Source organism: Nicotiana tabacum, chromosome 11, assembly GCF_000715075.1.
Source record: "Nicotiana tabacum cultivar K326 chromosome 11, ASM71507v2, whole genome shotgun sequence".
In the NCBI taxonomy this organism is placed as follows: Eukaryota; Viridiplantae; Streptophyta; class Magnoliopsida; order Solanales; family Solanaceae; genus Nicotiana; species Nicotiana tabacum.
Genome location: NC_134090.1, coordinates 72,614,998 through 72,633,632, shown reverse-complemented (window position 1 = coordinate 72,633,632; position 18,635 = coordinate 72,614,998). Strand labels below are relative to the sequence as shown.

The 18,635-nt window shown below is 39.1% G+C and overlaps 1 protein-coding gene across 1 annotated transcript; it reads right to left on the bottom strand.

Annotated features, from left to right (window-relative positions):
* Positions 1-13,189: 13,189 nt before the first annotated feature.
* LOC107787619 (auxin response factor 1) lies at positions 13,190-17,299 on the bottom strand. The gene is made up of 10 exons (XM_016609214.2): positions 16,477-17,299; positions 16,173-16,279; positions 15,972-16,055; positions 15,506-15,562; positions 15,267-15,419; positions 15,095-15,179; positions 14,789-14,879; positions 14,498-14,659; positions 14,179-14,411; positions 13,190-14,092 (listed from the first exon to the last, which is right to left on the bottom strand). The coding sequence occupies exons 1-10, from the start codon at positions 16,532-16,534 to the stop codon at positions 13,440-13,442; spliced, it is 1,683 nt and encodes a 560-aa protein (XP_016464700.1). The 5' UTR covers positions 16,535-17,299; the 3' UTR covers positions 13,190-13,439.
* Positions 17,300-18,635: the final 1,336 nt, after the last annotated feature.

Below are 18,635 nucleotides of genomic sequence, written 5' to 3'. Positions count from 1 at the left end.
AACCTAGAGTTTTGATACCAACTTGTCACGACCCTAAATTCCTACCTTATGATGTCGTGATGGCACATGAACTCTAAGATTATGTAAGCCTAACACACGTTGAGAATTTAGCAGAAATAACAACTAAAATATTATATTAAACTGATAAATGTCGTAAATAAGCCAAAACAAAATAAGAGTCAAGTAATCCCCAAAATCGGTGGAACTGAGTTATAGGCTCTAAAGAAAATACACTAGTAATCTCCAAATACAACATTGTTTGATATGAAGATAAACAGTAGGAAAGGCAATAACAGAAAGTGACTCCGAGGCTTGCAAGCGTCAAGCAGGTATACCTTGAAGTCTCCGAAATACCTGGGTCAACTCACTGGCATCTAGCATAGGCAGAAGTACCTGGATCTGCACAAAAATATGTAGAAGCGTAGCATGAGTAAACCACAACGGTACCCAGTAAGTATCAAGCCTCACCTCGATAGAGTATCAATGAGGCCAGGTCAATACACCTAGTAGACATAGAAACTTGTGCAGAATATTAATATAATCTAACAACGTAAAGTAAAGAAATAAATGACAACAAAATAGTACGATGATATAAGGCTAACAGCGACAATTAAGGCAATAAAGGACAACAAAGAGTGAACATATGGTAAGCACAATAAGAGATCAAATACAGTAAAAATACAAGTAAAACGAATGAAGGAAAAACAATAGCCGTTCAAATCAACAAGCCTTTTCAACATAGAATGTATAACAAGAATCACAATCGAGGTACAACACCTCATATTCATATTTCACAAGTCAAATCACAATCTTCCTTATATCGCCACATAAGCCTTGCATTTATTTTAAAAATATTTTTTTCAAAATAGCACACATGCTTTAGTCTCCTTATCTCACTGTGTGGCTTCAAGTAATTCTCTTACTAGCAACAAGCGTATAAATACCACGTTATCTTGTCGCATGCGCATCAATACCCACCCTTATATCGTCGTATGCACATCAATATCACAACACAATAATCAACTCGCACCACATGTGCCCATATGCCACAACATTGGCAAAATCAATATTATCAATGTCACCACAACACATAGCCCACAACTCAATCACAATGTATACAAGACTCTCAATAATAACAAATGAACGAGAAATAACTCAACAAGGAAAAGTATTCCAATAACCAACAATTGCAACCACAAACGTGTTAATAGCTCTCACCATCTACAACTTCAATAACTCAACAATGAATGTATTTCCATGAAATGGCAACTTCAAATTCTAATGCATAGCATAAGCTTAACAATGAAAGAGATAGCATGAAATAGCAACTATGACTAAATACATGAGAATAACTCAATAATCGAAAGAATTACATGTAACGGCAACTACTAATAAATGCATATAAGGGTGACATCGACAATGGAAACTATCATGTAATAACAACTTCAATTAAAGCATGTAAGATTAAACTTGACAAGGAAAGATAGAACAATTAATAACAACTTCAATGAAATACTTATAAGTAACTTAAGAGTCATAAACCGATCAACTTTCATATATAAGCCCATGTACACACTCGTCGCCTCATGTACACATCTTCCACATAGTTCAAATAGCACAATCATCCAAATTCCTAAGGGGTAGCTTCCCTCACACAAAGTTAGACAAGATACGTACATCAAACAAGCTAAATCAATCCACTAGTAAGCCCTTCAAATCCAACTCTGGACGGCTCGAATCTAGCCAAAATAACTTAATATCATAAATAAAAGCCATAGGATGCAATTTCAGATAATAAAGATTCGATCTTTAATAAAATAAAAAAAGTCAACTCAAAAATCAACCTCGGGCTCACATTTTGGAACCCGACCAAACTCATAATTTCCGAACACCCATTCCGACACAAGTCCAACCATACAAAAATTATCAAATTCCGACCTCAAATCATCAATTTATGCTTCAGAAATTTTTTACAAAAATCCCCAATTTCTCTTGTTCAAATCACTAATCAACCACTAAAATCGAGGTTGGAATAGTGGAATAATAACAAATCCGAGTAAAAAATACTTACTTCAAACTAACTCGTGAAATTCTCCACGAAAATCACCCAAAACCAAGCTCTCTAACTCAAAGTGTGATAAATGAAATAAAACCCTCATCCAAGATTATAACCTGCTCAGGGATTCCGCTTCTGCGGACTAAAGTGCGCACCTGCGCTTCCACTTCTGCGGACAGACCACCGCACATGCGGTCCCTACTCCCTTAACTCAAATCTGCTTGTGCGGATATCTTCTGCTTCTGCGGTTATGCACTTGCGCTTCCATATCCGCACCTGCAGACCCAACTCCCCTAGACAAAACTCGCATCTGCAGCCAATCAGCCATTTCTACGGTGCCGCACCTGCGGTCCAAACATCGCAGGTGCGAAAGCAGCAGACCTCAACAATTTTCAGTCATTCCTCAAAGCCTCTAATTGGTCCGAACTCAACCAGAAACATACTTAAGACCCTCGGGACCACGTCCAAACATACCAACCAATCTCAAAACATAACATGAACCTACCCGAGTCCTTAAATCACACTATACAACATCAAAATTACGAATCACATCTCAATTCAAGCCTAAAGAACTAATGAACATTTCCAAATTCAAAACTTGCACCGAACAAGCCTAAACAACTCCGAATGACCTTAAATTTTGCATGCAAGTCGCAAATAACACAACGAATCTATGCCAACTCCAGGAATCACAATCCGAGCATGATATCAATAAAATCAACTCTCAGTCAAACCTAACCTTCCAACTTTCGCCAAAAAATACCAAATCAACCTATGGACCTCCGAATCAATATTCGGACATAAGTCAAAGTCCAAAATCACCATACAAAGCTATTGGAACCATCAAAACTTCATTCCGGGGTTGTCTACACACAAGTCGAATTCTAGGTCAACTCTTTCAATTTAAGCTTCCAACCTTGGGACTAAGTATCCCAATTCACTGCGAAACTTTTCCGAAACCAATCTAACCACCCCGACAAGTCACATAACCATAAATGAACATAGAAGAGGAAATAAATAGGGAAACAGAGATACAATATACAAAACTGCCAACAGGATCGTTACAGTATTCTATCATTATAAATACACCTTTCATACAAATGTGCGTACATTATTATAAACATTATATATAAAATTGTCAATACTCACCATAGCCATTGTAATCTTTCACGTCCAATTTTGTATAATACATGTATAATAAATGTATCATCAGTTAATAATGTATACACAATTATTATACATATATTATACAATTATTATACACTAATTACAAGATATATAAATAAAATGAGCATTAACAGTAATGGAGGATAGTCAACTTGGCAAAAAAGGTTTTTCTCCGGTAGTGGCCATTTTATTTCCTCCATCTCTCATTTTCTCATAAAATTCATCCAAAAAAGTGTCATTCAATACCATATCTGAAAGTGGACAGAAAGAGAAGAAAGCGGAAACCACCGTCAGAATTTGGCCGGAAATTACACAAAAAAGTAATATTTTTTCACCGAGGAGAAAATAGTAAAAAAAAATAGAGAAAATAAAAAAGTTGAGTGTGTTGGTTTCATTATAGTGGAAGAGATGAAAGGGGGGAGTGAAAAAAGGAGAAGACAAGAAGAGAGGGGGAAGAAGGAAATCACTGGTAGGTTGAAGAAGGGAGAAGATGAGGAGAGAGAGAGAAAGAGGAGAATTAGGCAGCTGAAAGAGGGGGAAAAAGAATGGAAATTTAGGGTTTTGACTCTAAGTTGATATTAAATAGTTAATAAAGGCTAAAAAGAATAACTTGCGTAAAGTAGGGCCATTATTTTGGCCGAGTGGTCATAGAGTGATGATTTCTCTCGAAAATATACTTTGACAGCCTGAAGCTAAACTAACAACTTGTTCATGTATTCTTCATTTTCCTTTGGCAAAAAAAAAATGAATTTTAGCTTGCTAAATAAAAATCTAAAGTCAGTGGTCTAATCGAAATTTTCACAAGAAAAGCTTTGATTCATGTGGTAGGATATGTACATTTTCTTGCTTCAATTTCAGCTGGCCCGGTAGATGATTTCATTATCTTTGACAATCCAGCTAAAATTTCACTCATTCAAAGCATTGCATTAGAAAGCTTTAGAGAGAGAGAGAGCACAATGTTATCAACAATGCCCAGGGCATAATGTCACGATCCCAAAACCAACCCGATTGTGATGGCGCCTCGCCTCGAATTTATCCAAAATCAGAATCATATCATCAATACATGCTAAAGGAACAAAGCCCACGAGAAAATTATCAAATTAGATCAAAAATCCCCAATTTGCTCAAACCCGGCCCCCGGGCCCACGTCTCGGAATTCGATAAAAATCACAAAACTAGAAATACCATTCACTCACGAGTCTACCCATATCAAATTCACCAAAATCCGACGTCAAATGGCCATGCAAATCCCTAAAATCGATTCTCCAATTCTTTTCCATCTTTCCCCAATTTTCACCCCAAATTTCCAAATTAAATGATAAAAATCAAGACACAATCATGGTATTTAACCAAATTTGAGTGAAGAACACTTACCCCAATCACACCTCTAAAAATCCCCTCTAAAATCGCCTTCTCCCGAGCTCTCCTTTGAATTTTGAATTATGAATTCAAACCCTCATTTTTTAAAACTTAAACATTCTGCCCAGACATTTCCTTAATCGTGATCGCGAAAACACCCTCGCGATCGCGAAGAACAACTTTGTTGCCTCAACATTTTACTCTACGCGACCGCATTACTCCATACGCAAATGCGATGTAGTGGTTCCACTAACTTAGGCGATCGTGATTGACCCTACGCGAACTCGAAGGGTAATGCCAGCTTTCCTCTGCCGCCTTATTTCTTCTACACGGACATGGCCTGGACCACGTGTTCGCGTTGCACAACCTGACTAACCTATGCGATCGCGTCCCATTCTCTACGATCGTGAAGAGTTAACCTAGCTAGCCTCCCATTTTCCCTACGCAATCGCGAACCTCCTCCCGCGATCGTGATGAAGAACACACCAGCTGTAGAACACCAGCAAACCAACAAATTCCTTAAGTCCAAAAATGACCTGTTGAGCATCCGAAATACACCCGAGGACCTCGGCACCTCAACCAAACATGCCAACAAATCCCATAACATCATTCAAACTTAGTCGAACATTTGAATCACTCAAAACAACATCAAAACACCAAATCAACCTCGGATTTAAGCTTAAGAACATTTAAATTTCCAAATTCCACAAACAACGCCGAAATCTATCAAACCTTGTCCGAATGAACAAAAACTCTGCACACACTTCACAAATGACACTACGAACCTACTCCAACTTCCGAAATTCTATTCCGACCCCGATATAAAATTTTCCACTGTCGACTGAGAAATGCCAATTTTTTGATTTCGCCATTTCAAGCCTAATTCTTCCACAGACCTCCAAATCATATTACCGACGCACCCTCATGTCCAAAATCACCTAACGGAGCTAACCAAATCATAAAAATCCAAATTCGAGATCGAATACTAAAAAGTCAAAACTTGGTTAAACTTTTCGAATTTAAAACTTCAAACAGAGAATTGTTCTTCCATATCTGTTCTGATTAACATGAAAACCAAAAATGACGATTTACATAAGTCATAATACATCATACAGGGCAAGTCATGCCCGAGAATTGGCAAGCGAATTGCAAATGCTCAAAATGACTGGTCGGGTCATTACATCCTCCCCCACTTAAACATACGTTCGTCCTCGAACGTGCCCAGAGTTGTTTCAAAAGCCATCAAATCGCCATATATCCTTACTATGCACATACCCGGGGATGATCCCACATCACCCCATCCCATATAGGTCTGATAGAACAACATAACTGAACTTTCGCAATCCAACCAAGACCATAAACCATAGCACCAAATTTCCACTTCCGAAATTATCTATAAGATCAGAATCTCACATCTATACACTGAATAAGTCCGAACAAGCTGTATCAAACAATATCCGTACCTAAGATGTAATCACATGATATACCACATAACTCGACCACTCATAGCGATAACTTCTAATCACAACAGCTTCTCAAACAACCCAATACCGATAATAAACCCTCTTATCAAACAAGACTTCATTCCAACAATACGGCTACTCTAGTTGACATGACATATCTATGCAATCTAAAACCACAACCCGTGCACTACTACGCAACAGTCCAAATGCGCTCAAATCATAGAAAAATGACTCAAATGAGAGAGTTGTACCGCAAGCTCACCGGTACCATCACAACACAATGCTGAGAACCCATCTTACATCGTAGAACCAGGACACACGAATCTAACCCTAAGGGTCATACCTCCACATCACTTCGCAGCAATGCGCGACCCTATCCAAATACTTGCCCACATGAAACACCTCACGTCACCATGCTCAAAATCAACTACCACGCGCAATTTGATGCCTAGTACCAAAATTGAATCACCATAACCATGGAGAAGCAAATGATGCAATGCCATACCAGTCCGAAAGAACCTATCAAATGCGCAATCAATCATACATCACCCAAATACCCATCTTAATCAATTCCGCTATAAAGCTCCAAATATAACCCTATCACTTGTGCATAAAATCAACGAATCACAACTCCTCGCAACACAAAAGGGTAACTCATAGATCACTCCAGAACGCGGATAAGCTCAATGACAATCGAATGACATATCCATCAACAATAGCAATTCGGAGTCAACCAAGTCGACTCGATGCAGAACACACTTCCATACTGGCCTACTCATGAACCTCTTATCAAGGAGTTCCTGAAGCTGCTCCTCCAACTCCTTTAACTTATCTGGTGCCATACGATACGATGAAATAGCAATGGGCTGAGTGCCCGATACCAATTCCAAAATCAATAACCCTATCCGGCAGCATCCTCGACAGGTCTATAGGAAACACATTCGGAAAATTCCCTCACCACTGGAACTGAAATAATGGTAGGAGTCTTCGCACTGACACCCCTCACGACGGACAAATAAGAAAGACACCCCTTCCCAACTATCCGCTGGGTCTTCAAAAATGAAATCACTCCACTTGGAACGTAATTTGTCAAACCTCACCACTTAATCTGTGGCATCCTCAGCATATCCAATGTTACCGTCTTAGTGTGACAGTCCAGAATAGCACAAACGGAGACAACCAATTCATACCCAATATCACATCCAAATCCACCATACTAAGAAACAAAGGACCACTCGGGTCTCCAAACCCCCGATTGTCACCACACAAGGTCGATACATGCGGTCCACAACCACGACATAACCTGTTTATGAGAACTCCCAGTCTCCAAATCCATATAGCACATGATTCACCATATCCGATCCCAACTCCACCGGCCGTACATCTAACGCACCTCTAATACTCGATCATTCCATGAGGGATACTCCTGTAATCTTTCTGTGCCACTAAGCAAACTCGAATATCAGCAGTCATTAAGAGAGTGTCGCAATACTAATGAAGTATCCTTAACTCAAACACTTTGCCCTTTCTGAAAATGTATACCCTCATCAAGCCACACCAATTAGTAATATCACTTACCTAGTCATCTGAAATTGTCCTTGTTGCCTAAGAATTCATGACCTTCCTTTCGAAACTGGACCGTGACCTTACATATGCAATTCTCAATCCTACACAACATAACGCATATACCATGCCATCCCATGATAAATATGAGAACTTCATAACCTATTCCAAGCCATAAGTAACTATGTACCCAACTAGCCTAGAACTTTCAATTTGATCCCATCTAGAAGAAAAATCACTATACATCACATGTTCATCATGCAAGTAGAAAATATACATCTCTGACCGTGGTAGAAACCATCAAGAACTCTCTGAATCCTATTTGCACAAAAACCAAACCATAAGGACTGAATCCTTTTAACTCAACCAAGCTACGCAGATCACCAAAAACCCAAGAGCATTGCCACAAAACACCTATAAAAACTCATTACCTCATAAGCACCCAAAGAACTAATTATATCCCTTACCATGCCGATCCGACCTACTACCAAGTCATCCGATTTATCCAAGTTCCTTCTAAATTACCTTCAAATTGATACTTCCCCTCACCATAATACTGCAACCTCAACTCAGACTCACCACACGAGACCCAAGCATAAAACTACGTCGTCTAAAGGCTCATAAGTCACTAAATACTCTCTTAAATATCCCCCAAAAGCATCACATTCAAAATACTTACCCTGAAGAGACTTCCTGAAAATCTAAAGCCATTACCTTCACCTTCTTGTTGCTGATATGCAAAATCCATAATGATATAGGAATGTCACAAGTCTTGTCATCCTCCAATGTAAACCTCAGTTTCTAGCCAAATACACATCCTGAAGATCTCCAATTATTACATGTAAATCTTGAATCCTTTAAAACAATTCTCGGGTGTCATCCACTTCACTCAGGTTTCAATTAAACTGATCAAACGAACCGAACGACATGTGCTCCATTAGCACTCCAACACCCCAGAAAGTAGCCCCACCTTGATGCAACCAAATAAATTCCTGCTCCATATACATTACATCCTTCACCACTAACAACTCAAGTCATTCCATGATTCTTTACACCCATAAAGCATAATACAACCCCTATCCAAAATTTCATTTATTCGAGTCATCCTCAATATCAACCTCTATAAGCCATACTGCTTCACCAGTATGCCTCAAACTGGAACCAACATAGCATATAACCATGCAATCAAACGATCAATAGCAGACTCCCCCACATGGCTCAAAGCCATAGATCAATCATACAATAGCTCACAATGCCTATACTCTATTACTGCCATAATACCATAGTGAGATTAAACTCAATCCTTCATAAGCTCGTGCATAAAACTATCTAGTACTTCAAATCTTGTGCAAATCTTGCATTCACCCTCGCAATAGTCAAGACAACTCCCATACATGATCCAAACTCAAACTACAATACATATATTTCACTAGTAAAAGAGGTCTTCCAACAAGCAACATAAGGATCACACAAACTTTAGAACACTTCGCAGAAGATAACCCACCTGTTTCGCCTCAAACTAACATCTATTTATACCCTTACACCGTCGTAAACATCACGCAATCACCAAATCTTCCTAAGTCTAAACTCATATCACGACATAAAATCTACCTCACTCCCCAACTAAACAACATGAAAAGATCCTTTAACATACCCCTAACTCAAGGCTATACATCAAATCAAGATGGAAATCAAGCATCAAATAGTTCTTTCTACCCTCAAGCAGACCCTTCTCGTCACATTCAAATCATATGAACACATCTCGCAGTCAAATCATACTCATCACGTAGCTATCCAATTATCGCTCCCACTAATAGGGACATTATCAGACATATAAATCCAAAAGCACATGCTCACACAATCAACACCACAGTGCTCAAGCTACAAGCAAAGCCCGGCCTCAAGTCCTCCAAACTGACACAACATCAAAACACAGAAATCACATCTTGCCCCTCGATCAGGGAATCATAAGTTGTCAATGCAAAACTGATACCGAGCGCTCATACGCGCATATGAACGCGTGGAAGGAGTTTCAAGAGTTACATTTAAGGCTGAATCACTGAGGCACGATAAGAATTCAAAAATGTGGGATATCTTAAAGGTTCTGCAGCCACTCGAAGATAAGTACAGACGTCTCCGTATCGATCCGCGAGACTCTACTAAACCTGCTCATAACTCGTGAGACCTATGTAACCTAGGCTCTGATACCAACTTGTCACGATCCCAAAACCGACTCGGTTATGATGGCGCCTATTATGGAACTAGGCCAGCCGACGCAAATCCAAAACCAATTAATATTTTTATTCTTAGGATAAAATCAAAGCTATTTAACATTAAACCTTTAAAAATATTTAAAACAAAACAACAGTGTGGATAGAAAGCCCGACATCGGGGCGTCACTAGTCGTGAGAAACTACTAACACCGTCTGACAACATTAAGACTAACAAGGCCAGAAAAATCATTAAATACAACTAAGGGGGATTGTGGAGGGAGGAAAGCAGGGCTACGATCGCCAGGCAGCTACCTTGCTAACTCCTATGAACCTGCCACTGAGTAATCAACACCCGCCACCGGGTTCAGAAATACCTGAAGCTGCACACAAGGTGCAGGGAGTAATGTGAGTAAGCCAACTCGGTAAGTAATAAAAGTAAATAGAAACTGAGCAGTAAGAAAACATATAATCCACATTGTAACACCACAATAAGGATAGTATGTTTCTAAAACAGTATATAAATCAAATTATCTCGTTAAAATTCCAATTTCAGTAAAAATCCTTTAAAAATGTCTTTCAATAATTTTTCAAACGAAGTGATAAAATAGTGAGTAAAAATAGTGAAAACATAATCAGCCCCTCGGGCAAAACTCACTCGTATATAGCCCCTCGGGCAACATAAATCACAAACAGCCCCTCGGCAAAACATGTATCATAAACCGCCCCTTGGGCATAGCATCAATCAGAACCAGCCCCTCGGGCTACCTTACAATCATTCGTAATCAGCCCCTCGGGCACAACATAATTCAAGATCATCCCCTTGGGCAACATCATATCACTCACTCTGGGTACCCGCGCTCACCAGGGGTGTTTAGACTCCGGAGGGGCTCCTACAGACCAAGCGCTATAATAAGCCATCTCGTGGCATAAATCAATCAGGCCCTTGGCCTCACAATATCATGAATCAGTAACAACCTGTTGTGGCGTGCAACCCAATCCCATAATATCCTCACAACATAGGCCATCGGCTTTACTCAGTCAGAAACCTCTCAAGCCACTAGGGCAAACATTAAAATAGGGTGTTAAGCCCAAAATATCATTTATAGTATCAAAACGGAGTAAATAAAGCTGAGTTATGGAATAAGTAAAACACAACATGACTGAGCACATATATTAAAATCAAAACAGTGAGGAATAGTAGTAAAGAGCCCCAAAAGGTCCAAACAACTTGGCACAAGGCCCAAATATGAAATTCAGCCCAAAACATAGTAATACTTTCCAAAGCACAGTAGTATCAAATAGTTTTTAGTCAAATATGCGACTTAATAGTCATACGGGACGGACCAAGTCACAATACCTAACGGTGCACGCCTCCACACTCGTCATCTAGCGTGTGCGTCACCTCAAAGTAGTGAAACATTGTGAAATCCGAGGTTTCATACCCTCAGGACAAGATTTATGTTCATTACTTACCTCAAGTTAGACAAAACTCTAACCCGCGATGCCCTTGCCTCTCCACTCGGCCTCAAATCGCCCCGAATCTATCCAAAATCAGAATCATATCATCAATACATGCTAAAGGAACAAAGCCCACGCGAAAACTATCAAATTAGATTAAAAAATCCAGAATTTGCTCAAATCCGGTCCCTAGGCCCACATCTCGGAATCCGATAAAAATTTAAAACTATAAATCTCATTCACTCACGAGTCTACCCATATCAAATTCACCAAAATCCGGCGTCAAATGGCCATGCAAATCCCTAAAATCGATTCTCCAATTCTCTTCCATTTTTCCCCAATCTTCACCCCAAATTCCCAAATTAAATGATAAAAATCAAGACACAATCATGGAATTTAACCAAATTTGAGTGAAGAACACTTACCTCAATCACTCCTCTAAAAATCCCCTCCAAAATCGCCTTCTCCCGAGCTCTCTTTTGAATTTTGGAATTATGAACTTAAACCCTAGTTTTTTTAAACTTAAACATTCTACCTAGACATTTCCTTAATCGCGATTGCGGAAACACCCTCGCAATCGCGAAGAACAACTTTGCTGCGTCAACATTTTACTCTACGCGACCGCGTTACTCCACACGCGAATGCGATGCAGTGGTTCCTCTGAATTCGCGATTGCGATTGACCCCACGCCAACACGAAGGGTAACACCAGCTTTCCTCTGCCGCCTTATTTCTTCTATGCGAACGCGGCTTGTCCCACGCGTTCGCGTTGCACAACCTGACTGAACTACGCGATCGCGTCCCATTCTCTACGATCGCGAAGAGTTAACCTAACTGGCCTCCCATTTTCCCTACTCGATCGCGAACCTCCTCCCACGATCGCGATGAAGAACACACCAGCTGCAGAACACCAGCGAACCAACAAACTCCTTAAGTCCAAAAATGACTCGTTGAGCATCCGAAATACACTCGAGGCCCTCGGGACCTTAACCAAACATGGCAACACATTCCATAACATCATTCAAACTTAGTCGAGCCTTTGAATCACTCAAAACAACATCAAAACACCAAATCAACCTCGAATTCAAGCTTAAGAATATCTAAATTTTCAAATTCCACAAACAACGCTGAAACCTATCAAACCTTGTCCGAATGACCTGAAATTTTGCACACATTTCCCAAATGACACTACGAACCTACTCCAACTTCCGAAATTCCATTCCGACCCCGATATCAAAATTTCCACTGCCGACTGAGAAATGCCAAATTTTCAATTTTGTCAATTCAAGCCTAATTCTTTCACATACCTCCAAATCATATTCCGGACGCGCCCCAAAGTCCAAAATCACCTAACGGAGCTAACCAAATCATAAAAATCCAAATCCGAGATCGAATACTAAAAAGTCAAAACTTGGTCAAACTTTTCAAATTTAAAACTTCAAGCAGAGAATTGTTCTTCCATATATGTTCCGATTAACCTGAAAACCAATACGACGATTTACACAAGTCATAATACATCATACGGGGCTAGTCATGCCCGAGAATTGGCCAGCGAAGTACAAATGCTCAAAACGGCTGGTCGAGTAGTTACGCATAATTGCAAGGAATTTTTTATACAATTTAGAACCAAAAAGATTATACATATACCAATTTTAATGTCACAAACCAAACAATTTAACAAAAAATAATTATTGCATTACAATCTCTGCACAACTAGTTAATTCCTACTAAGTTGTCCCTGCATAACTTGTTCCAAAACCAACAACCCCTATGGATATTGGAACCACTCCAAGCTCAACCTGCCTAACGATTTCCTGAGGTTGTTTACTTTTAACTTTGTATTATCTAACAAGTAGTATTTCATCGTAAAATATGAAGATAAAAAAAAACCGAAGTGTTAAGAGATAAATAAAAGCTTAAACAAAAACAGCATTTTCATTAAATACACTGAGTGTTGAAACTCCAAAGACCTCCCAAGTATATCATCTCCTTATTTAGGGATGCAACCTCCAATCATTAGAAAATGAAGTCATAGTACATTTCCACTGTGTGAGTAATTAAGCTCAGCTGGTGCTCTGGAACAAGCTCCTCATATCAATGTTAGCCACATTATATTCAGACTTTGTATGCCAAACAGTAAAGAAAAACAGAACAACTAAACCTAGAGCAGACCCTCAAGAATAGAACAATCTTTTGAAGGAGGGCTCGGCCCAACTTTGGGCGTCAACTCCTCGAGTTCCTTCCTCACTGAACCAAGCTCCTGGTTTAGTTGCCCAAGTGTGAACTGTGTTTCATCAATTTTGCGGGCAAGCGTATGTTGGTGCTGAATTAACTTCTCCATTTTCAAGACTTCATCAATTTGTGCTAAACGGGTTTCAATCCAGCTAATATCGATACCAATAAACTTCAAGTCCGCAAGATATTGCTTAATGACCTGGAACTGGTTCCTATTGTCCATGCTTCCTATTCTGGATTTCTCAAGCAAATCTACTAACGTGGCCAACATCTCCAAGTACACTGACTGCAGCGCACCAGTTATTGCTTTGAAGCCAGAGATAGTACTGGGGTAACGCATAATGACTCTACTGAGTATAGGAACATATTGTTGGGCCACTTGGTAACCTGCCCAAGAGACTTGCTCACTACCAAAACCAGATCCCTCAGTTGGAAGCTGCCTCGGGGTAGAATAAGTACACATCACTTGTAAGGTGTCAGTTGGCTGCAAGGTTGAAATCGTCGCAGAAGGTTCTGGTATAGGCTGCTGTGGATAGGTAGTGAAACTCTCCCTCTGGGGTTCTGGCCACCCCTCAAAATCTAAGACGAGGAGTAGTATATCAAAACACCTTGGATTATTTAACAAAAAATAATAATGGAATAGATTACAAAGGCATTTTGCATACTTTGGACAGTAGAAGCAACTCCTACGCAATTCCCATTTGACTCTGGTGTATTCTCTAGAAAGAGAGGGTGAGCAGCTAAGAAGATGTCACCGAATACATCACAATCAAGGACATCAACGGAGGCCTGGTTAGTGGATAGGCCGTTGGAAGCAATCTGAGCTAAATCTTGGTTTGATGGTTTCTCTCTATTTGGCTCAAGATATTTGCTCAAGCTTAAAATGAATCTGCTTTTCCTGGAAATATTACAAACAAGCAAATCTACGAACAGGCATTCAGTAATAAGGTATCTCCATTTGACAAATTGACATGTATGTTATACCGTGGCTGATAATAGACAGAAAAGAGACGTTTCGTGGCAAAAGCATGGGAGACCACTGCAAGCACTCCTTGAACGGTTTGACTTGAAACTGGTGATGAACCAATGTTGTGTCTTCGATGAGCTTGGCGTCTAACCCCAACACAAAGTTCACCATTTTCTCCCCTTGAAGCAGGATATAACAGATTTATAAGGTTAATATGAGAGATTTGGCTGGATTGGTATGCTTTATTCATAGAGGAAAAATCTCAACACATGACAATTGATTAGGAGACATATACAGTAAACAATTACCTTAAGAAGATAACTGAATCTCCAGCAACTAATCTCTTACTAGCAACAAATTTACTCCAACCTTTTGTAAGCAAATGTCTTCGAGGTTGGCCTGTGATGTTATTAGAAATGAATTTGTTGCGTACAAAAAATCGCAATGCAAAGTGTCAACTTGTTTATATAACTCTAGTGTTTGGTTATAAATCAAAAAAGGAAGAAAAATAGAGCCTCATACAGAAACTCGTGTGGTAACAGTACACTAAGTGTTCCGGTTTGCCTTCAACTCCATGAACTTTGCTCTAAAGTAAGGTGCGGAAGAAGTATTACCTCGAAATACATGACAAAATTGCCATTCGGAGCCATTAAGGTCTTTTGCTATCAATTCCTGGATTGGTTTCTGCTTGGTAATGTCCTAATTAAAGAACCGCACAGTGCAAGAAATTCAACTAAAAGAAACTGAATAATCTAAAGCAAAAAGTTTTTTGAAGATAAACATTACCAGGGGAGGAAAACATTTGATGGCATCTTCTCGTCGCACAGTGAGTCCCCAGTTACTATTGGTATCAGAAGCAGTCAAAACCTTGCAGAATGACTGAAACTGCGAATTAAGAGGCTGAGGAGACCAAGCATCAGGAGTCGTTTGGTCACTTTGCTGCAAGTAGTTGTGACTTAACAGTGAGACTTTAACTTTCATCTTCATATAAATTCTCTTAAAAGGTAATATAACAAAGTTCTCACATTTTCTTCTGGAAGTAAAGTAATGTGTGCGTAAACCTCATCAGTATCAGGTTCCACCTAAAAGGAAAAAGTAGTTGCCATAATCAGTTGCGCCCACATTCCATAAGCAAAAGGAAAAGAAAAAGCAATTTGGCAAACCCAAGGATGTATTATCTTTTTGTCCTAATGGAGCAGGACTAATGGTCATTCATGGTTTCATAAATCATAAATCAAGAGATCATAAGTTTTTTAGTTGTTCAATGAAAGAGTCTCCTCTTTCAAAGTCGAGATGAATTAACCAGCAAATATATACATTTACACAAGAACTTTGATCGCTTAAGTAGGCATGGGGGTTTTGTCAGACAGCTGCTATAAAAGATAGGAAAACAACTCCTGTTTGTACAATTGAGAGATGATTATACCACATTGGCTCACAAGGCAGATTTACTCTTGAGAAAAAAAAGGGAATGAGTAATGATCAACATACCATGAGCTGAATGTTAATGACCCTGCAGAGGATATCTGTAGGGAGGTCGAACAATGGTATTATCTGATCAGCTGATTCCTTCAACTATGTAAACAGGACGAAGAAATTGAAGGAGGAAATGAAGTTAATTCAGCCCTTGAAAAGAATAACTTGTTAAATTTAAGCAAAGAATAATAGGAAGACATTAAGAAGAGAAGTTACCAGCTCCATGTGATTCATTGGGAAATAGTAAACTCTCTCCCCAAGTTTGGGAAGATCCATTATGGGATCTGCACATGCTTTCCATAGCTCTTTATACATATAGTCACCTAGCACAGGATTATTTATACATATTATATGAATTTTTAGATACGAATAACGGTTTGAACTAAAGCTACACAACAACCCCAACACCAAAACCAACAAAAAGGAAATAGAAAAAATTAAAGGGACCCAAATAACATAAGTATAAGATTTAAAAATTAAAAGGAACAAAAAAAAAGGAAGGATAAAAATGGGACTTTACCTTCGACTAAGACATGGTTTTCCTGCTGATGATGTGATGATCCGATTTCACCATCCATAGCGTTCAATCAAATCAAGAAAATCCTGTTTCTCTTTGTGTAAGTTCCGTAAGTAGAAGTTTAGTAGAAAGCTCGGATTTTTCAATTGCCATAGCAGATTTATAAGCTGCAGGGTTTTGGCAGCTTCTGTTTGTGACATCTAAAAAATATTCTCAGTAGTTGCAAGATGCCCCACAGGAACACACACACACAAAAAGGAAGAAAACACTGCCCACGGAAGAGCACACAAAGTCAGATTCTTTAATTTAATGTCTACGTTTGATTCTTTTTTGGTGCTAATCTAATCATTTTACGACGCGGCCGAAAAAAGAATCCATGCGATTGAGGAAGAAGTTATTACTGCCACTTCAGAAAGGAAAGGCACTGTTCAGTATTTTCATGACTTGTCTGTCCACATAGATGTCGTTGATGTGTCATTTGAGATAAAATAAGCCAAGTAAAATTATTTGCTTAACCACGAGACAAAACAGGAAAAGATACAAGAGATTGGGAGGGCCAGGAACGGAGGGAAAAGAAAATTCTCAAATTAATAAAATTACAAGTGAAGTCATATTGTATCTTTTGTTGTCACAATATAAAATTATCCAACTAATAAATGTTTTTGTCCCTAACCCTCCACGCTATGAACATACTGCCTGCCTGCCTATGTGTGTGCGTGTGTTTGAGGGCGTGCGTCTCTCTGTGTGTGTATGACGGAAAGAAAAGGAGAGAGAAGGTGTATGCCCTTTCTTTTCCGTGTTGAATTCTACAAAGGTTTGTATTAACAACTTAGAAACTTCCGTCTCAATCTTTTATTGCTCAACTTAAACAAAAATATCATCTTTTTTATCTATCTTTCATATTGCCACTCGTAGACCTTCATGTTGACTTTAACTAATCTGAAAAACAAGAAAAGAAAAACAAATTGTCGGCCAACTTCGCGAATATTTTGACATACTAACTTTAAGAAAACCACATTTTGGCTAAAGACCGAAGTGAGCCTTGTATTGGTCTAAATTTGGCGACTTGGTAATGGTAGATAAACGGGGTCGATTACGGTATAATAGCGGGAAGCCGTCTTCGAGAGGACCGTTGTCAAGGACGAGCAGCTAGAGTAAAGAAATAACTGTAGGATAGGTTCAGAAATGGACACAAGGAATATTCCTTTGGATATTCCTTATTTTATATTTTTTAGGGTTTCTTGAAAATATCCCTTATAAATATGAAGAGATAGAGAACAAAAGATGGTCTTCACTTTTTGACAAGAGCATATTGTAAAGGTTGACTAGAAGAAATATACAAAAAGTTGTCTTGTTCAGTGATTATCCTATTGAAGCACATGTTGTTTAATCTTTGTTCACAAGATCCAAAGATTTCTTATCCATCTTCACCTCTCATTTTTTCACGTCGCTGACAGAAGAAAGAACCAACCAAATCATACAATAATTGGGTGGTAGATTCTTTTTTATTACATTTATTGTCAATATCTACATTTATTGCATGTTCATGTTACAATATTTATTGATAATCATTGACTACAAATCTGCTATTTAATGCTCTCAGACACTGTTCATCTTATCGACATCCTACAACATTTGATCTAGAATTTATTATATTTAACTAAGCTTCACCCTTCGTTTCATCATTAATTAGTTTAGCAAAGAGCTTAACACTTTTTGGTCTAACAATTTGGCGCAGTCGGTGGGGACTTTTTAGCTAAAATTTTAGTTTCTTCTAGATGATAAAAAAAAAAGGATAGCCATCTTTTCCTCGTTTGCACGAACTAACAAATGGCAGGGAAAGGAGATGAAAGACAGAAAGCAATAGTGGGTCTCACTATCAACATCTTAAACACCATCAACGAGGACAACAGAGAAGACGATAAGAATGTGACGCAGAGTGCTACACCCATGCGGAGTGACTCACCTCCCCCTCATGGAAGCGTAACCGCGTCACGTGAAAGGGGATATTCCACGTCCACAGCTGAGGAAGCGCCACCAATAGTAAAGAAATTACTAGAGGAGTGGCTGACAAGTACCCTAAATAACATACTCGACAAACCCGTTTAATGGGCGAATAGAAATGTCACGCCAGCAGACACCACAGCGGCCACCGGCGAACA